Source organism: Oncorhynchus masou, chromosome 27 (assembly GCF_036934945.1).
Source record: "Oncorhynchus masou masou isolate Uvic2021 chromosome 27, UVic_Omas_1.1, whole genome shotgun sequence".
Taxonomy (NCBI): Eukaryota; Metazoa; Chordata; class Actinopteri; order Salmoniformes; family Salmonidae; genus Oncorhynchus; species Oncorhynchus masou.
In genome coordinates, this window is record NC_088238.1 from 54,805,436 (window position 1) to 54,826,805 (window position 21,370).

Consider the following 21,370-nt stretch of genomic DNA (forward strand, 5'->3'; position numbering starts at 1 on the left):
GTTTTCTTACGTAAATCTCCTCCAAAGCTCAGCTTTAGTTTCACACATACAGTCCAGTCAGTTATTTTGATGCAACGGCATTGACCTCGTTTTGGAGGTAACGTCAAACATGCGCAGAGCATTCTTCAACGACACAGCTTCTGTTCTCTGTGTGGACTAGTTCCTACTAGTGCTCCAAAACAGCGTTACACATTGACATACAGCAGGAAATCAAGAACTCTGTGAATTCAAAATGGTGGTGTAACATGAGATTATCCATATTTATTAAGCAAAAACAAGTTACATGTCTTGCACACAATGTATATAGACTCGCCTTTTTTTGTACTGTGTTATTGACTTGTTAATTGTTTACTCCATGTGTAACTCTGTGTTGTCTGTTCACACTGCTAAGCTTTATCTTGGCCAGGTCGCAGTTGTAAATGAGAACTTGTTCTCAACTAGCCTACCTGTTTAAATAAAGGTGAAATAAAAAAATCAAAATAAAAAAGACTGGCTGTCTACAGTACAGCAACCAACCACACACACACACAAGCTGCCAACTAATGACTACTTCACATCTGCTACACACACATCTCTCTTGCTGTGTGGTGAGTTGTGAAAGTGGGGTTGTGTGACCACTCTGCTGTCTCCTTCAACTTTTTGGCTCTGCGCTGGGCTCCAGACAGCCTCTTGGAATTTGACTTTTTGGGTTGTTGTTTGGGCAGGATCTTGCCCCCCTTGGTCTTACTGGGACAGGAGGGAGAGAGCAAGTTCAGACACACTCACACAGGCAAACACAATCCGTACAAACCCTCAGAGAAACACACCATTTAGGGTGTGTAACCAAGCTGTACTGACATGGGTAGAGCTGGGAGTAGAAAGTAGTTTGGTGCCAGCCCTGTCTGTCCGTTTCTGTGTTTCTCTGTGTGTTGTGTCTGGGTATATGAAGTACAGTAAACTCACTTGTTGCTGGTCCTCTGTCTTTGAGGGGACAGGCTCTGCGTTTGTGCTTCAAGCTACCACAGTTGTAGCAGTCTTCCAGACCTGGGCTGTTCCCACAGGGGTGGTCCCGGGGGGGCACAGCGGCCACAGGGCTGGCAGTGACGCCAGGCTGGGGAGGGGGAGAAATGCCAGTCAAACCGTCACTCAACCCAAACCATGAACATCGGGGTTTGGCAGTGTTTGCAGTCTAGGAGATACTCACATGGTTTCACGCACTTCTGACACTCTTAGCAATACTTTCCCTGCTTCCCATCCTGAAAGAACAAAGAGAGAAGATATCTGAAAGTCTGTTGTGAAAAGTGATATCGCAGCACATGCACCTCTCATTCAACGGCAACGTGGCCAATTATTTCAAGTTAAAACTGTTGCAACATGACATTTTCCGCCGGCCGTGGGGAAAGACATACCTTCGAAGGGCACACGTTGCATTTAACACAACGCTTGTTCTCAGACCATCTCTCTCACAGACTTCTCAGAATCTAAGAGAAGCAAAGACCAAGACAGACGAATCAAATGTCATCTCTTCAGAATTTCACTCTAATATTTATCTATATATAATATATATATTTTATCCCACCAAAATGAATCCTTTTTAAACTGACCAATAAGACGATCTAGATTTTCCATGTTCCATTTAGGATGACATCTTAATATGATTAGATTACTGTAATAGGCAATTGGCTCATGTGCAACATGGTTGTATTTGTACCCCTCCTCTTTAGGGAGTATGATGTCTGGTGGTGTCAGGTTGGTGAACAGGCAGACAGGGGACAGCTTTCTGTCCGTCTTTCCATGTTTGTAGAGGGGATGGTTGTCATAGTCCACCTAGGAGAACAACAATAAGTCCGTTTGGTGGTGGAAGGACTACCCAATGAGTCCGTTTGGTGGTGGAAGGACTACCCAATGAGTCCGTTTGCTGGTGGAAGGACTACCCAATGAGTCCGTTTGGTGGTGGTTTGGTGGTGTAAGGACTACCCAGTGAGTCTGTTTGGTGGTGGAAGGACTACCCAGTGAGTCTGTTTGGTGGTGGAAGGACTACCCAATGAGTCTGTTTGGGGGTGGAAGGACTACCCAATGAGTCCGTTTGGTGGTGGAATGACTACCCAATGAGTCCGTTTGGTGGTGGAAGGACTACCCAATGAGTCCGTTTGGTGGTGGTTTGGTGGTGTAAGGACTACCCAATGAGTCCGTTAGGTGGTGGAAGGACTAGCCAGTGAGTCTGTTTGGTGATGGAAGGACTACCCAGTGAGTCCGTTAGGTGGTGGAAGGACTACCCAATGAGTCTGTTTGGGGGTGGAAGGACTACCCAATGAGTCTGTTTGGTGGTGGAAGGACTACCCAGTGAGTCTGTTTGGTGGTGGAAGGACTACCCAATGAGTCTGTTTGGGGGTGGAAGGACTACCCAATGAGTCTGTTTGGTGGTGGAAGGACTACCCAGTGAGTCTGTTTGGTGGTGGAAGGACTACCCAGTGAGTCTGTTTGGTGGTGGAAGGACTACCCAATGAGTCTGTTTGGGGGTGGAAGGACTACCCAATGAGTCCGTTTGGTGGTGGAATGACTACCCAGTGAGTCCGCTGGGGGTGGAAGGACTACCCAGTGAGTCCGCTGGGGGTGGAAGGACTACCCAGTGAGTCTGTTTGGTGGTGGAAGGACTACCCAGTGAGTCTGTTTGGTGGTGGAAGGACTACCCAATGAGTCTGTTTGGGGGTGGAAGGACTACCCAATGAGTCCGTTTGGTGGTGGAATGACTACCCAGTGAGTCCGCTGGGGGTGGAAGGACTACCCAGTGAGTCTGTTTGGTGGTGGAAGGACTACCCAGTGAGTCTGTTTGGTGGTGGAAGGACTACCCAGTGAGTCTGTTTGGGGGTGGAAGGACTACCCAATGAGTCCGTTTGGTGGTGGAATGACTACCCAGTGAGTCCGCTGGGGGTGGAAGGACTACCCAGTGAGTCCGTTAGGTGGTGGAAGGACTACCCAGTGAGTCCGTTAGGTGGTGGAAGGACTACCCAGTGAGTCTGTTTGGTGGTGGAAGGACTACATACAGTGCCTTGCGAAAGTATTCGGCCCCCTTGAACTTTGCGACCTTTTGCCACATTTCAGGCTTCAAACATAAAGATATAAAACTGTATTTTTTGTGAAGAATCAACAACAAGTGGGACACAATCATGAAGTGGAACGACATTTATTGGATATTTCAAACTTTTTTAACAAATCAAAAACTGAAAAATTGGGCGTGCAAAATTATTCAGCCCCTTTACTTTCAGTGCAGCAAACTCTCTCCAGAAGTTCAGTGAGGATCTCTGAATGATCCAATGTTGACCTAAATGACTAATGATGATAAATACAATCCACCTGTGTCTAATCAAGTCTCCGTATAAATGCACCTGCACTGTGATAGTCTCAGAGGTCCGTTAAAAGCGCATAGAGCATCATGAAGAACAAGGAACACACCAGGCAGGTCCGAGATACTGTTGTGAAGAAGTTTAAAGCCGGATTTGGATACAAAAAGATTCCCCAAGCTTTAAACATCCCAAGGAGCACTGTGCAAGCGATAATATTGAAATGGAAGGAGTATCAGACCACTGCAAATCTAACAAGACCTGGCCGTCCCTCTAAACTTTCAGCTCATACAAGGAGAAGACTGATCAGAGATGCAGCCAAGAGGCCCATGATCACTCTGGATGAACTGCAGAGATCTACAGCTGAGGTGGGAGACTCTGTCCATAGGACAACAATCAGTCGTATATTGCACAAATCTGGCCTTTATGGAAGAGTGGCAAGAAGAAAGCCATTTCTTAAAGATATCCATAAAAAGTGTTGTTTAAAGTTTGCCACAAGCCACCTGGGAGACACACCAAACATGTGGAAGAAGGTGCTCTGGTCAGATGAAACCAAAATTGAACTTTTTGGCAACAATGCAAAACGTTATGTTTGGCGTAAAAGCAACACAGCTCATCACCCTGAACACAACATCCCCACTGTTAAACATGGTGGTGGCAGCATCATGGTTTGGGCCTGCTTTTCTTCAGCAGGGACAGGGAAGATGGTTAAAATTGATGGGAAGATGGATGGAGCCAAATACAGGACCATTCTGGAAGAAAACCTGATGGAGTCTGCAAAAGACCTGAGACTGGGACGGAGATTTGTCTTCCAACAAGACAATGATCCAAAACATAAAGCAAAATCTACAATGGAATGGTTCAAAAATAAACATATCCAGGTGTTAGAATGGCCAAGTCAAAGTCCAGACCTGAATCCAATCGAGAATCTGTGGAAAGAACTGAAAACTGCTGTTCACAAATGCTCTCCATCCAACCTCACTGAGCTCGAGCTGTTTTACAAGGAGGAATGGGAAAAAAATTTCAGTCTCTCGATGTGCAAAACTGATAGAGACATACCCCAAGTGACTTACAGCTGTAATCGCAGCAAAAGGTGGTGCTACAAAGTATTAACTTAAGGGGGCTGAATCATTTTGCACGCCCAATTTTTCAGTTTTTGATTTGTTAAAAAAGTTTGAAATATCCAATAAATGTCGTTCCACTTCATGATTGTGTCCCACTTGTTGTTGATTCTTCACAAAAAAATACAGTTTTATATCTTTATGTTTGAAGCCTGAAATGTGGCAAAAGGTCGCAAAGTTCAAGGGGGCCGAATAATTTCGCAAGGCACTGTATATTAAAACAAAGTAAGTAGCCTTGTCTCAGCCAGAACGCACATAGTCCAGCATCTCCAGTTTCTGTAGCGCGAGGCAGCTTGATGTACAAGTACACCCCCTGGACAGGACGCTATTCTACCACAAGGCCTTACCCTTTTTATTATTATTTTTTTTTGGGGTCGTTGCATGAGATCCATTCCGTTGTCCTGTTTGTAAGGCAGAACACAGGATCCGCGTCGCGAAAAACATATTCTTGGTCGTACTGATGGTGAGTTGACGCTGATCTTATATACAGTAGTTCTTCTCGACTGTATGTAATGAAACCTAAGATGACCTGGGGTACTAATGTAAGAAATAACACGTAAAAAAACAAAAAAAACTGCATAGTTTCCTAGGAACGCGAAGCGAGGCGGCCATCTCTGTCGGCGCCGGAGTTCTTACCCACAATCTGTAATGCTGAGTGACAAGCAGAGAGACATCGGGTATACACACAGTACATTCTAGTAAATGCACATTATTATCAATCATTATCTTTTACTAATGTACACATGTCAAGCTGTGCTCCTAAGATTAGCCAATACATATGAATACAACTGGCTTGCCTGGTAGTCCAGTATGGTGAAAGAGGGGAAGCACTCCAGGATACGCAGTTCAAAGAAGTATGGGAAGCTCCAAACCATGGGCATCTCCACACTGTTCTCTGGAGAAACACACGCACAAAAATTATAATAAATAAATAATAAAATAAAATCAGGTTATGGATTTAAGTCCTTCATTTCTACTTATAAATATCTGGGAACATTTATGTTAATGTTTTGAATTGGAAAATGCATTATGTTTTTAATAATTAATCCAATCGATTGGCATTTCATTTATTTCATTAGCGGAGACAAATTAGTTAAATGAAATGCTAACTGGAGGTCTGCAGTTTCCTCACTTTTCTGAGATTTGGGGGAAACTGTGGGCCAGAGGCTTCACCAGGCCCCCGAATGGAGGGTCAGACACCATGATCACTTTCTCCCCATTTTCCCCTCACTGAGGAAGGCTTGGACGACCCGCTCGCTGCCTGTCTAAAAACATTACATGGAACTCAATACTCATAAAAAGAAAAAAGGATCAAGACTTTGGATAAAGGAATTTCAAGACAATCATGTTAAATGTTTAAACTTTAACCTCTCCTCTAAAGAAGTGGTGGTTGAACATGTTGATTTTCAAGACAATCATGAGGTTTAAACTTTAACCTCTCCTCTAAAGTGGTGGTTGAACATGTTGCAGTGACATAACTTGTCATAAGACTAAGCCTATCTGGAACAGACAAAAAACAAGATTTCCACATGACATCTGCTAGTGCTTTCATTAAATCCTTCATTCTGTGTAACGCAGGATCACTGTGAGCCTGGAGGATTAGGGTGGGACCGTCACGGCAGCTGGCCTCCTCCTGTACTTAGCAGGAAGTCCACTGGTTTGTATGGGTGTGATCTATACATTTCCAATCTTGGCAAGATAATCACTGAAAGGGCACTTGAGCAACAGTAAGACTCACTCACACAAACACACAGGACTCAGCTTGTTACTCGACACCACACCCTTGCTGGTGTTCAGTCTGACACATTCCTTGCAGACACGCACAGAGAACGGATGAGACATAGGAACAGAGTGAGTATAAACATACATACAGCTCATAAACATACATTAGGCTATACCTATATTGATTCGTTTGGGATTGTCGGGCACAGAACTGGCAAAGAACTCATTTCCTTAAAGCTGCAGGAGGGTTTATGATTAAATAACAGAAGGCACTGGTAAACTTGAGTCAAGAATTCCGTTCAATGAAATGCATTGAGCTATATGATGCATTAATCCATTCTGCTATCCTGCAATTAGCCTAGCTACCCTGCTAAATATTTATTTTACTAAGTTGTAGCAGTACCTGTATTTTGAAAACTTTTGACTAAGTTATGCAAGGGTTTATCATAATGGAGCCTGGAGAGAGTTTCAACAGACAAGCCTCTCGAGACTGCAGCATACCAGCCTCTTAAAATCAGAGGAACTAGCTCGCTTACCAAACACAATCACACAGCCATCAAATTTGTTAGATTGGAATTCTGAATTCACCTCCAGATGTCAACCACATCTTGAATGAAGGAGATTATCAAAGCCCAGTGGTAGGGAATAGATTCAAGTGTGTCTAAGTTGATGTGACTACCACTTTCTTAGCGATGGCAGATAAGGACCTAATAACCGATGACCAGAGACTGGAAGTGTCCCCTGGCTCTTTGCTCTCAGTCCAGAGTGGTGCTCTGGATCCCCTTGTGGAATATCAGGCAGTGCTACAGGATGGCACTCTCTCACTGGTCCCCCTCGACAGTCACGCCACTGGAGAGGGGGTGGTTCAGCCATACCCTCGCTCCCCAAAGCTGCTCCGCAAGGTGGCTGCATCCAGAAATCTCTCTGAGGTAAATGTTATGATAGTAGCCGCTACTAGTCCTGTTACCAATGATTCCCTGGTGGTAATGTCTAGTATTTCACCTTTATTTAAACAAGACGGTCTCATTTGCACTAGCTAATTGGAAGCCAATCGATTCAAAATCAATCGTCATAAGCAGTGACTGAGAATCAATCTATTCAGAAGCAATTCTCATTTGCAGTAATTGAGAAAACCATCAATGAGAGTTTCACTCTGTGTTGTCCTCTCAAACCCCATCTGTGCTGTAGGAGCAGCTGTCTAGACGCCTGGAGGAACTGCAGTCAGAAAGAACCAGAACTAAGGCCCACATTCAATCTCTGAAGAAACGCAAGGCTGATCTCTCTGTGAGTACAACACTGCCTCCCTATGGTCCATAAGTGCCACTGCAGCCAAGGGCAACACAACCCAGAGAGAATTCTCTCGATATTTCCTAACCTTGCATTGGTAACGTAGACTAGCTGAAATAATGGATTAGAATGAGAGACTTGTTTTTTCTTACTCATAACACGTCAAGTTCCCAGTCTGCTACATAATTTGTCATTGTCATGGCAAACGACATAGAAGTTGGCTCAGAAACAGACTTGCATCTAAGCTATGGGTTCCCCTTAACTTCACAATTTCCTCACCTCTCATGAAGAGGAGCACAGAGATGATGAAGCACCAGGTGAGGGAGAGGGTCGAGGGCATGAGGGCAGCCCTGCAGAGAGACCAGCAGGCCATGATGGACTCTCTGGAGCTGGACCGCATAGAGACCAGCGCCAGACTAGACCATGTCCTGAAGGGCTGGGACCAGCACCTAGGACAGGTCCAGAGGAGCATCACCACTACCCAGAAATCCCTGGGGCAGACTTGGACAGGGGGCGATAAACAGGTCTGATTTGAGATACTTCAGATTAACCACATGTCGGCTAACAGTGTTATGCCATTTCAACAAATCTGTCCTCCATTTTACAGAATCATCCTGACAATCTCAGGTAAAAACAAATATCAAACAATACTCTAACTTCTCTCTTTTGCTTACCTTGAGATGTTATGACTAGGCTTTTTGATGAAAATGTATAGGAACTCTGGGATTGGGATAAGACCATGTGGAACTGTCTGTCCCCCTGTAGCCATAAGAAGCCAGATGCTTCCGAAGCAGAGATCCGGCTGAACGAAGAGAGGTTTGAGAAGCTTCTGAAAACCCTACGCTCCTTCTACAAGGACCTGAAGGCCCAGCTTCAGAGGAAGACACTTTTGCTGGGTAACAAATGTTATGTCTGCTTATCCATCTAGCCACAGAGGCAATGATCAAATCTCTACATGGTAACATCTCTACTCTGGATCGAGGTAGGATTTTGGGGGAAAAGGGGTGGTCACAGATACAGAAAGGGTTTCTGTTTTTATCCGTTTGCAGATTCTTTCCCAGTGATGATGGACAGGCAGACCTGCCATAGCAAGATCACAGTGACGGGAGAAGGGCGAGGCATGTGCTTCTCTGACTTCGCCCAGTCTTCTCCAGAGCACCCTCTCCAGTTCGACAAGGTCTGCTGTGCCCTGGGCTCTGTCGCCGTGACAACGGGCCAACGCTACTGGGAGGCCGACGTCCGCTGCTGCTCCGCCTGGGCTGTGGGCGTGGCCTACGGCTGCCTGGACAGGAAGGGGCGCGACAAAGGCGCCAAGCTGGGGCGGAACAGAAACTCGTGGTGTGTGGAGCTCAGGCATGGCCGTCTCTCCGCCTGGCACAACGACAGGCACGTGTCGTGCTCCGCAAGCGGGCGAGGGGTGCCAGGTAGGGTGGGCGTGTGGGTGCACTACGAGAAGGGAAAGCTGGCGTTCTACGATGCCGAGACTATGAAGGTCCTGCAGGAGTTCTCTGCAGCCCTGACGACCGTGTTTGATAGGGTGCATCATCAGTTCACTGAGCCCCTGTACCCTGCGTTCTGCTTCCTAAGACCATCAGAGGGACAGGTGTGGCCCAGCCATATGGAGATACGGGACATCAACACTCCCATAGCGATCCATAAATGTCAATAAGCATTGTTCGATGCGCACAGTCATGTACTATTCAAAGCGTGTGCTCTACTCTCAACTCATTTATATGCTGGTTTTGTTCACTCATAACAAATGTTCATCTGAACAATGCATTGTGTGACCTTGTCAAATAAAACTGACCTGAAGTTTATAGCCAGTAGCAGACTTTTCATGGGGTCACCTTTACCTTCCTGGTTTATTAGCTTGATCAGCTCATGGAGTCTGGAAGAAACAGTGAAATAAACATTCACACATAATAACAAACAATCCCGGAAACACTTAACATTGTAATACAGAACGTCTGTACTTATAATTATTGGCTATGATGCTTTTGATGGATATATTTAAAAACACAACCAGACAAATCACAACAACTCAAAGAGCGTAACAAAGCACTTGAATCTAACCTAAAACACCAGATCATGATCAGTAGGCACGCAATGGAAGAAAACACTCTGGAAAGGCATGAAGCGGGAGGTACTATGTGGACCTAACTTGCAAAACATTTGGCCCTAATTAACATGACCCCTGTTTAAACAACATGACGGACAGGAAGTCCAAATCAAAGCCCTCACCTGGGCGCCCCGACACAGAGAAGCCCCACCTGGGCGCCCCGACACCTGTAGCCCCGATTGGCAATGTTATCCAACAGGATGTGACAGCTGTGGTCAGCGAATAGGTACTTGGCGTTACTCTTCTTGTTCTCCAAGGGTTTCAGCATCAGATTGGGCCTGCTCAGCCGGGCCTCTGTGATGTCATTAGCCTGTGACATCTTGTGAGGGGCGTGGCCTTCCCATTCTCCCGTTAGGAAGAGGAGCTGACAGTCCAGGCAGAACTTCATTCCTAGGGGGAGAGCGAGGAACTTTTAAAACCTGGAAAGAAACAAAACAACCATTGTTTTAATTGGAAGAATATTATGTAAAGTGGTGCGAAGAACTATCAAGTGAAATACTCATTATATGATCTGTCTGGCAACTTATCAAAGGTACTTGAGGTTTTTTTATTGAACCTTTATTTAACTAGGCAAGTCAGTTAAGAACAAATTCTCATTTAACAATGGCGGACTAGCCCGGCCAAACCCTCCCCTAAACCGGACGAAGCTGGGCCAATTGTGCGCCGCCCTATGGGACTCCCAATCACGGCCGGTTGTGATACAGCCCGGGATCAAACCAGGGTCTGTACTGATGCCTCTAGCACTGAGTTGCAGTGCCTTAAACCGCTGTGCCACTCGGGAGCTTACAGTAAGGACTGTTATCCACGGAACTATACTGTTCCACCTCTAACATGGAACGGAATAGTTCTGATGATAGAGACCCACTACATGTCTGGACAGGTGTAGGATATTTACCTGGAGCAGTACTCCAGATGGGTGGAAGTTGGCATCTTTGACCGGTTCACCTCCTCTTGGGCCTTAAGCCTGGCCTCAGACACCTACAACACAAACAGGCATGTCACACGCCTGGTGAAAACAAGGGAGTATAGTTAGATACTCTATATGTGCAGAGGAGGCAGAGGTATTAATTAGGCTTCCATAAAAGGAATTGTAGGCTATTGTAGGCGTCATTTTGGCCAATTTATTTGGTTGTTGTGTTGTCTATAGTTTGTCTGTCTTTGTATAGTACACTTAATTTGTATAGAGGGCACTATAGGTTGGGTGACTGGTCATGTCGAAGGTGAACAGAAAGTGGGGATGCACAGGCAGCGATGGAAGAGGAAGCGAGACAACCCAATGTCTGTTTGCTTTTTTCCGGGTTCAATGAAAGTCAACTGGAGGATCTCAATTGCATAGTCCTCGCATCTTCTCTCCTTCTCAAAACCCATTGGACTAAAAAGGTAGAGGTCCTCCCCCTCCGACCTCAAAGAGATTTTGAAACGGAGGCAATGAGAGCACGGGAGGAGTATGCAAATTAGATGATCCTATTGAACTAAGTAGACAAGACGCAGCAGTTTTTGCATCGGTGTCTATGGGAGACACTCAGTTAACCCCGGAACTGACTTTTTTTTTTTTTTTTACGGTAAAAGGCCTGAATAAACGATCTTAACGTATCCACCATCTTAGGCACAGATATGGAGAGCATACAGTCAAGAGAACAGCTATGCATTTCAGAAACTGTGATAAAGCTCTTACCATTAACACATTGGAACTATGATATGCGCCTACTGTAATTACATCTGGCTGTATGGAAATGTTGCTAGCTACATGTTTATATGTGCTGCTAATAAATGGACAAAAGCGGTTTGTTTTGCACGCGTTTGTGAACATTTCCAATCCTCCTGTGCTAGAGTGACCATCACTGGAACGGTCTATATATTAGACCCACTATATTTGCCAGGGGATACAAAAAGATAACTCGCTTATATTTTCATCTTCCCACTGAAAGAAGGTGCATTATGTTCTGTCTCTGCATGCTGATCGCCATAAAACCTCCGGCCTTTCTCCTCTCCTTAGCAGATCTTTTCAAACAACAATGTTGGACCTGCATTGGTCAACAGCATCAGCATACATCACCGAATAACTCTCATTCAGATGTAAGATACAACGAAACATAATATAGCAAGCTTTGGACCGTCGTTAGCTAGCTAGTATTCATATCATACTGTAGCTGGATTCATATGGCCCTTTCCCTAAAACCTAAAGCTAGCTAACTGGCAAATAGGTGTTGTTTTTGTCGCACTGCTTTGCTTTATCTTGGCCAGGTCTCAGTTGTAAATGATAACTTGTTCTCAACTGGCTTACCTGGTTAAATAAATAAATAAAAAATAACTTTACTATCATTCAGCCGTAGCTTCACGTTACTTACCGTGTTCACAAGATGGTGTTTTTTTTGTCTCATGAAGAACAATCGATTTCAAATTCGTCTTCATCTGATCCTTTCAATTGAAGTAGAAATATGAGGTTATTTTTTTAAATATTTTTTTTTTAGAAATATGAGGTTATGATGAACACTGTAACCAGTGTTTCACGTGCAACTTAGTTGCAACATTGTATAGTGTATTTGTTTTCATCTGGACAAAACGGTTGTAGTAAACACAGCCTTGAAGATGAGGCTGTTATTTGACCACCAGGAGCCACTAAAAGCTCATGAAAATCCTAAAACCTTGAATAGCGCTTTACAGCAGGCCTGAACTGTACTGTTCTGTTTTGTACTTTATACGCAGTGTTTAAATGTATTGATTTATTCTATTGACTTCTAATCCAGAAGTGGTCTGAAGCTATAATGGATTCCAATTAATTTGTAATAACTCGATGAATAATTTAATGATCAGTCACAGCCATTATTGTGCATTTCCATCACGTGCATGTTTACAGGCCTACATCATTAAAAGTGATGTAGGCCTTTGTAAAATGTCTATAAGCTAATAGAATATACCGAAAAGAATACTCCTATAAAGAGGCGAACAATAATATTGGTGGAGGTGGAATTACTTATATCTGAAGAACTAGACTTCACTCCAGGCTATAGCATTGTGTCCAGAACATTTGCTTATAAATGACCGTTTTATCTTCCTTTTCCCCGAGTGACAAAAAGGCAACCTCTGAATAATAACCCATTGTTGAATTGCCTCTTCTCTATCCAGGGTGGACGAGGCGAAGCGACTGGTTTCACTATCGCCAAAAAAAATCAGTCCAAAATAAGCCTAATGCGTTTTTATGGGCTTATTTTGGAGCTAAACTTGTAGCCTGCCTTTTCGCCTATGGGACAACTACTCCCATTGTTAAGGCGGATACATGAGCATCTCGTCATTATATACAGATCTCTGCTCTATTGCACCGTGCAATCCAACGCGTTTTGTTTACACTGCGTCGCAGAACTCATAAATTGTAGTCCAAGAAAGACCCACTTGAGAGTCACTTTCACACTGGTTTCTATTGGTATAAACTCTATTTCCCAGAAGCCCTTGTTGGCGGGGAGCGCAGTGGAGCTGTTAATCACCTGGCTGGAGGGATGTTTCTGCCGAAGCAGCGACGCAAGCATCGGGCGCGATCATACACCCACACCACGGTGCATGCCTGTCAGCGCTGAATCCGTCAGTAGATATCGCGCGTCAGTAGATTGTCAGCGGCAGACAATTCCATAGCTTCGATATATTATTATAAGCTACATCTTCTGAGTCGACGGAAGCATCTTCTGCAAGGAGAGGCTTCATCAATGTGCAGCTCACAGTCCTGGCCAGAGGTGTGCAGTTGAATGAGGATAAATCTACTGTACCTCGGACAGTGAAGAAAACCTTGCATTACCATGAGCACAGGTAAGGTCTTCTGCCCTATTATAGACTATAGTGTATGTGAGGCATATGGTTTGATCATAGTAATTCGATGGCAATTACCAGTTTGTATGTTGACATAGTACCATGGATGATGACAATCAGCTATTACACAGCAAATAAATTACAGATTTAAGACAAGCATATTGATAGGCCTGCAATATCCATTGACTCGGCAGAAACCATTCCGAGACAAAGGTCCTACTTGAGCTATAGCTCCCCCACTGTGGAATGCCATTCATCTGGCTACAGTATGTGGTGTAGAAATGCTCACTAAGACTAGGTTTCCACTTCCAGACATATCATTTTGTTTTCATTATGTTGCATTGCTGTCTCCCCACATCTACAAGGGCCTCGCTACCTTTCCCTGGGAGCTGCAGGCTGATAGCCTGGTACACTGGTCTCAGTGTGAGGACATCAGTGTGTCAAGTCCTCCTCATGTCCATCCTGTGTAATACAATGTCATTACATATGAATGACTGTAGTTATGGTTGTGACTAACATGCACAGTGCAGTAGCTGAGTAGTTGAAGAACAGCATTGCTGTGAACATCATGTCCAGAAGACCTATTTGCCCAGTGTCGTGGTTACCAACCTTTTCTGGTTACTGTACCACCAACTGAATGTTGCTTTGCCCAGAGTCTCCCAGAAGTACCTCCTCGTGTGCATTTTACCAGTAAGCCTATGGTCTCACGAATCTTCTCAAATACCCCCTGTGAATGGACCCAGTACCCCCCAGGTACTGGGCCCAGGGTCTGTAGTGACGCCTCTAGCACTGAGATGCACTCGGGGGCTCCCTTGTTTGCACTGCCGATGAGAAGTTGTTGGAGTTTGTCTGTGAAATGAGGCAGGAATGCGTAACAGTCCTGAGTTATCATCAACACTGCCCTGTAAACTCACCTGAGACGTGTACTAAAGAAAACAAATGTTGTAGTCCATCTAGAACTGGGACACTGTCTGTCTTCTCTGACCAGTGACGTTTTTGTCATGACACCTGTTTGTTAGAGCAATGCTGGATGGATGTAATGACTGATGTTGACGGAGCGGTTAGTGAATTAGAATGGATGGAAATGGGAAAGTCTTCACCTATGTGTTCACAGACTCACAGCTGGTGTCCACATGGGTTAGTTCACCCTGTTGACCTGGCTGGTGTCCACATGGGTTAGTTCACCCTGCTGACCTGGCTGGTGTCCACATGGGTTAGTTCATCCTGCTGACCTGGCTGGTGTCCACATGGGTTAGTTCATCCTGTTGACCTGGCTGGTGTCCACATGGGTTAGTTCATCCTGCTGACCTGGCTGGTGTCCACATGGGTTAGTTCATCCTGCTGACCTGGCTGGTGTCCACATGGGTTAGTTCACCCTGTTGACCTGGCTGGTGTCCACATGGGTTAGTTCACCCTGTTGACCTGGCTGGTGTCCACATGGGTTAGTTCACCCTGTTGACCTGGCTGGTGTCCACATGGGTTAGTTCACCCTGTTGACCTGGCTGGTGTCCACATGGGTTAGTTCACCCTGTTGACCTGGCTGGTGTCCACATGGGTTAGTTCATCCTGTTGACCTGGCTGGTGTCCACATGGGTTAGTTCATCCTGTTGACCTGGCTGGTGTCCACATGGGTTAGTTCATCCTGTTGACCTGGCTGGTGTCCACATGGGTTAGTTCACCCTGTTGACCTGGCTGGTGTCCACATGGGTTAGTTCATCCTGTTGACCTGGCTGGTGTCCACATGGGTTAGTTCATCCTGTTGACCTGGCTGGTGTCCACATGGGTTAGTTCATCCTGCTGACCTGGCTGGTGTCCACATGGGTTAGTTCATCCTGCTGACCTGGCTGGTGTCCACATGGGTTAGTTCATCCTGCTGACCTGGCTGGTGTCCACATGGGTTAGTTCACCCTGTTGACCTGGCTGGTGTCCACATGGGTTAGTTCATCCTGTTGACCTGGCTGGTGTCCACATGGGTTAGTTCATCCTGTTGACCTGGCTGGTGTCCACATGGGTTAGTTCATCCTGTTGACCTGGCTGGTGTCCACATGGGTTAGTTCATCCTGTTGACCTGGCTGGTGTCCACATGGGTTAGTTCACCCTGTTGACCTGGCTGGTGTCCACATGGGTTAGTTCATCCTGCTGACCTGGCTGGTGTCCACATGGGTTAGTTCACCCTGTTGACCTGGCTGGTGTCCACATGGGTTAGTTCATCCTGTTGACCTGGCTGGTGTCCACATGGGTTAGTTCATCCTGCTGGCCTGGCTGGTGTCCACATGGGTTAGTTCACCCTGTTGACCTGGCTGGTGTCCACATGGGTTAGTTCACCCTGTTGACCTGGCTGGTGTCCACATGGGTTAGTTCACCCTGTTGACCTGGCTGGTGTCCACATGGGTTAGTTCACCCTGTTGACCTGGCTGGTGTCCACATGGGTTAGTTCACCCTGTTGACCTGGCTGGTGTCCACATGGGTTAGTTCATCCTGCTGACCTGGCTGGTGTCCACATGGGTTAGTTCACCCTGTTGACCTGGCTGGTGTCCACATGGGTTAGTTCATCCTGTTGACCTGGCTGGTGTCCACATGGGTTAGTTCATCCTGTTGACCTGGCTGGTGTCCACATGGGTTAGTTCATCCTGTTGACCTGGCTGGTGTCCACATGGGTTAGTTCATCCTGTTGACCTGGCTGGCTGGTGTCCACATGGGTTAGTTCATCCTGTTGACCTGGCTGGCTGGTGTCCACATGGGTTAGTTCATCCTGCTGGCCTGGCTGGCTGGTGTCCACATGGGCTAGTTCATCCTGCTGGCCTGGCTGGTGTCCACATGGGTTAGTTCACCCTGTTGACCTGGCTGGTGTCCACATGGGTTAGTTCACCCTGTTGACCTGGCTGGTGTCCACATGGGTTAGTTCATCCTGCTGACCTAGCTGGCTGGTGTCCACATGGGTTAGTTCATCCTGCTGACCTAGCTGGCTGGTAGTGATGATGAACTGGATCAGGTGTGGGCCAGGTTGGTCTGAGGTATTTGAACGATAGGGTATCAACCAGAGTCTATCACACAGTGAGTGTACACAACATTAAGAACACCTGCTCTTTCCATGACAGACTAACCAGGTGAATCCCTAATTGATGTCACTTGTTAATTCCACTTCAATCAGTGTAGATGAAGGGGAGGAGACAGGTTAAAGAAGGATTTTTAAGCTGTGAGACAATTGAGACATGGATTGTGTCTGTGTGCCATTCAGAGGGTGAATGGGCAAGACAAAAGATGTACGTAACTTTGAACAAGGTATAGTTGTAGGTTTTCAACACTCAACAGTTTCCTGTGTATCAATAATGCTCCACCGCCCAAAAGACATCCAGCCAACTTGACAAAACTGTGGGAAGTATTAGCGTCAACATGGGCCAGATCCCTGTGGAACGCTTTCAACACCTTGTAGAGTCCATGACCCCGACGAACTGAAGCTGTTCTCAGGGCGAAACGGGGGAGTGCGACTCAATATTAGGAAGGTGTTCTTAATGTTTTGTACACTCAGTGTATATTGAGGGCAGATTTCCATGACTGCAGTATCTGAACTGAAGGTGTTTGCCTCACAAGAAAATTAAGTAAAGCCTAGTAAAGCCTAGCATGGTGAAATACAAGACAAGTCTTCTTTTTGACCAGGTACCAACATTCACCACAGTTTCCCATTGAAATATCTGAGTAGGTCTTCACGGTCTGTGTTTACTTGTCAGTCTGTACAGGGGTCAACCGCTGTGATTTATATATTTTTTACCTCAATAGATCCCAGATTGGTTATTGGATGATCAGCCATTCATTGGTTAATATCAATATACTATGCCAGCCTATTGTACGTCAGTCAGTCAGGGACAATATGAACTCATCACATTGGAACGTAGGCTGCGTCATCGGCAGACACGTTGCAGAATCAATCTGGAGTCACTGGAGAGTCCCCAGCTCCCAACACAGTGCTGTGAGCTGGGTTCACACCCACTGACTGTCTGGATGGATCAGTGTGCCAGAGCTACGGAGGCCCAGCAGGGTCAAAGTCAAGGGGAAAGTCGGGCCCTTCCTTTATTATACAGTTGTAATCTAGGCCCATAGTTACTAGTCAAAGGTTACCATAGAGTGAGTAATTAAAATACGAGTGGCTAGTTAGAAAACCTTGTACATAGTCATGGTGTTGCTCAACACTACTCTGATTTACTGTAAACCCCCTTGAAATGCCAATAGACACTAGTGTACATATAGTATGACAGAGTGTAATCATTAAAATAAAGACACAAGCCGATGCCCGCCGTATAGGATGAGTGGTGGTTGTTGTGTTTCCACTTAGTCAGCAGATATAGAGGTGATGTTCTAATTCAGAAAATTATAAGGTCATAGTAAGGTCATAGTAAGGTCATAGTACAATGAGTGCAAATGTGCAAGTGTCAGCACGTGCTTCAGGGGATCAGTGTGGGACCGCGTGAGCCTCACAGAGTGTGTGTGTGTGTGTGTGTGTGTGTGTGTGTGTGTGTGTGTGTGTGTGTGTGTGTGTGTGTGTGTGTGTGTGTGTGTGTGTGTGTGCGCCTCCACACGTGCCGTGTGGGTGTAGACTATGTGTTTCCCATGGACGATCATGAGAGGAAGCAGGTCAACATGAACACACACACACACACACACACACACACACACACACACACACACACACACACTAATGGGAGTGGGCTGGTCAGGAGATTCCACAGTGATACATAATGGTGTGATCTCACTGGTGTTAATCTTGAGCTCTCGCAATGAAGTCTGAAATGTGACGTGGCCCTGTCACGTTTCCTCTGCCCACGCTCATATTGGAGGCTTTAATAGATGGGAGGAATGACATGTGCCTTCCGCTTGACCCCATCGATCAAATATGAGCTGCTGATTGGGTGGGCTGTGCCTGTCATTTGTTAAAGGGGGTTTTAGCGTTGATTAGAGATCAACGAATCAAAGAAATTGATTGAGATATTGTTTGGAGATGTGTAATGGATATGTCGTTTTTCCTCTTGAACATTGGGCATACTGTGCATAGGATCGTAGTTGATTTCAGCTATAGATCATCTGTGTTACCAGGGCATAACTATTGGAACACAGCCAATTCAACAGATTTATTGGCAAACAACATTAACTCAAAGATTGCTTTATATTTCAATTTGGGGGCTATAAATAAACATGAATTAATTAGATGAATTTAAATCATGTGCTGTACTGTAGCTTTAAAAGCTGTGAGTATCTATTTCTGACAGTCAATGTTTTCCCTTCTTATTCAGTATCTAGGTTATGATTCTAAAGGTCTTTCGTAAACCATTGAACCATTACTTATTCATTCATTCATTATTTTCATATGTCACTTGTATGTACTATGAGGTGCAATCTTTCACTTCTTAAAACCATACGGTGCAATCCTTCACTTCTTACAACTATACGGTGCAATCCTTCACTTCTTAAAACTATACGGTGCAATCCTTCACTTCTTAAAACTATACGGTGCAATCTTTCACTTCTTAAAACCATACGGTGCAATCCTTCACTTCTTACAACTATACGGTGCAATCTTTCACTTCTTAAAACCATACGGTGCAATCCTTCACTTCTTAAAACCATACGGTGCAATCCTTCACTTCTTAAAACTATACGGTGCAATCCTTCACTTCTTAAAACCATACGGTGCAATCCTTCACTTCTTAAAACCATACGGTGCAATCCTTCACTTCTTAAAACTATACGGTGCAATCCTTCACTTCTTAAAACTATACGGTGCAATCCTTCACTTCTTAAAACCATGAGGTGCAATCTTTCACTTCTTAAAACCATACGGTGCAATCTTTCACTTCTTAAAACCATACGGTGCAGGTTGCCTTAATTGAGTCTTCCGTAGTGGAACATGCTGAGAGCTGACATTTAGACTAGGGTTTTGTTGGTTGATTGGTGTGAAGTGTCTTACTGTCAGCATTTAGCTACTAACCCTCCTCTCTCTTCACTGCTATACTAACAGCTATCAGAGTGAGGCTACACACTTACATGCTGACCAGACTGCGTGCAACATCACGCGCATGTTGATTTTGTCAACCAACACCAGACACAATCAGGACACGCAGGCTGAAATATCAAAACAAACTCTGAACCAACTATATTACAGTTTTTTTTGATTGCTAAACGACAGTGGACACAACTGGAGTCACATGTGCAAAGCTCTAACTACAGTCTGCACAGCAGCAGTTCATGTGGACCAAACTCTAGTTCGTTTTTCATTGCTTGAACACAGTTTTCAAAACTCTACACACTTATCCCATGACTTTAACCACAACCTGCACAACACTGTGGATTTACAGCACTTTGTTCAAATGCTAACACACTGCTGTCAAAACTGTGAACCACACATTCAAAACGGAATAGATTTCAGCCTTGTGCCTTTCGAACACTGCTGATCGCAATTTCAGCTGAAAGGCTAAGCAGGTGTCTTGTTTTAGACTTGTTAGTGAACACACACACATATTACATATATATTAGTATATATAGGTAGAGCTCAGAAAGACTAATTTTGGAAATGGAACAAGGAAGATGGGTTCGTGGAGGGAGAAGGGTGGCAGGGAGAGGGCGGATGCGTGGAGGAAGACAAAGAAGACAAAGAGCTGTTATTTCAGATGAAATAAGGGCTACACTTATAGACCATGTCGTGAACCATGGTCTCTCATTGAGAGAGGCAGGGTTGAGGGTGCAACCCAATCTGCAAAGATCCACAGTGGCATCTGTAATGCGAATTTTCCATCATACAAACAGGTGAGCGTTACATCCTTACAGTAAATGAAAACATTACAGGAATCTATTTTGTATTGCAATTATATAATATTTACACAGACCCACTGGCTCCAGGTCATCTACAAGTCCATGCTAGGTAAAGCTCCGCCTTATCTCAGTTCACTGGTCACGATGGCAACACCCATCCGTAGCACGCGCTCCAGCAGGTGTATCTCACTGATCATCCCTAAAGCCAACACCTCATTTGGCCGCCTTTCGTTCCAATACTCTGCTGCCTGTGACTGGAACGAATTGCAAAAATCCCTGAAGTTGGAGACTTTTATCTCCCTCACCAACTTCAAACATCTGCTATCTGAGCAGCTAACCGATCGCTGCAGCTGTATATAGTCTATTGGTAAATAGCCCACCCATTTTCACCTACTTCATCCCCATACTGTTTTTATTTATTTACTTTTCTGCTCTTTTGCACACCAATATCTCTACCTGTACATGACCATCTGATCATTTATCACCCCAGTGTTAATCTGCAAAATTGTAATTATTCGCCTACCTCCTCATGCCTTTTGCGCACAGCTTGTATATAGACTCCCCTTTTTTCTACTGTGTTATTGACTTGTTAATTGTTTACTCCATGTGTAACTCTGTGTTGTCTGTTCACACTGCTATGCTTTATCTTGGCCAGGTCGCAGTTGCAAATGAGAACTTGTTCTCAACTAGCCTACCTGGTTAAATAAAGGTGAAATAAAAAAATAAAATAAATATATTACAGTAAGTTTGACTGTAAAATATATTTTTTACAACAGGACCCAAAGGCTGCCCCCAATAGGGGGAAGAGGAAAAATATTTTCAGATGCGCAGGAAAATGCTATTGTTGACATGGTTGTTTTCAACAATGCAACAAAACTGCGGGAGATTCAAGATAGAGTGCTGGCTGATAATGATATATTTGAAAATGTTAATTCTGTCAGCACAACAACTATTGCTCAAGTCCTAAAGAAACACCAAGTTACAATGAAACAGTTATACACTGTACCGTTCGAGAGAAACAGTGAACAGGTAAAAGAGCAAAGATACCAATATGTCCAAGTAAGACGTCTGAGGTTACGTACACAGCTATACAAAATATTTACAGTAAAAAAAAACACTAGCATTTCTACAGTAAAACTGTGCACTTACTGTTTTTCAGAGAGTAATGGAGGTGGAAGCACTGGAAAGACCACATTCATTTG

At 44.8% G+C, this 21,370-nt stretch overlaps 1 protein-coding gene and 1 pseudogene across 1 annotated transcript; one reads left to right on the forward strand and one right to left on the reverse strand.

Annotated features, from left to right (window-relative positions):
* Window positions 1-233: 233 nt before the first annotated feature.
* LOC135516429 (rRNA N6-adenosine-methyltransferase ZCCHC4-like) lies at window positions 234-12,536 on the reverse strand (annotated as a pseudogene).
* si:dkey-219e21.4 (E3 ubiquitin-protein ligase TRIM62) lies at window positions 6,184-9,267 on the forward strand. Its single transcript, XM_064940743.1, has 7 exons — window positions 6,184-6,292; window positions 6,854-7,092; window positions 7,352-7,447; window positions 7,741-7,974; window positions 8,058-8,077; window positions 8,216-8,346; window positions 8,500-9,267. Exons 2-7 carry the CDS (start codon window positions 6,856-6,858, stop codon window positions 9,117-9,119), a joined length of 1,338 nt encoding a protein of 445 aa, XP_064796815.1. The 5' UTR covers window positions 6,184-6,292; window positions 6,854-6,855; the 3' UTR covers window positions 9,120-9,267.
* Window positions 12,537-21,370: the final 8,834 nt, after the last annotated feature.

Coding starts and splice junctions, on each gene's coding strand:
- si:dkey-219e21.4 (XM_064940743.1), top strand. CDS start 6,856: ATGGCAGATAAGGACCTAATAACCGATGACCAGAGACTGGAAGTGTCC. Junction 7,975..8,057: donor GGACAGGGGGCGATAAACAG/GTCTGATTTGAG, acceptor TCCATTTTACAG/AATCATCCTGACAATCTCAG. Junction 8,078..8,215: donor AATCATCCTGACAATCTCAG/GTAAAAACAAAT, acceptor GTCCCCCTGTAG/CCATAAGAAGCCAGATGCTT.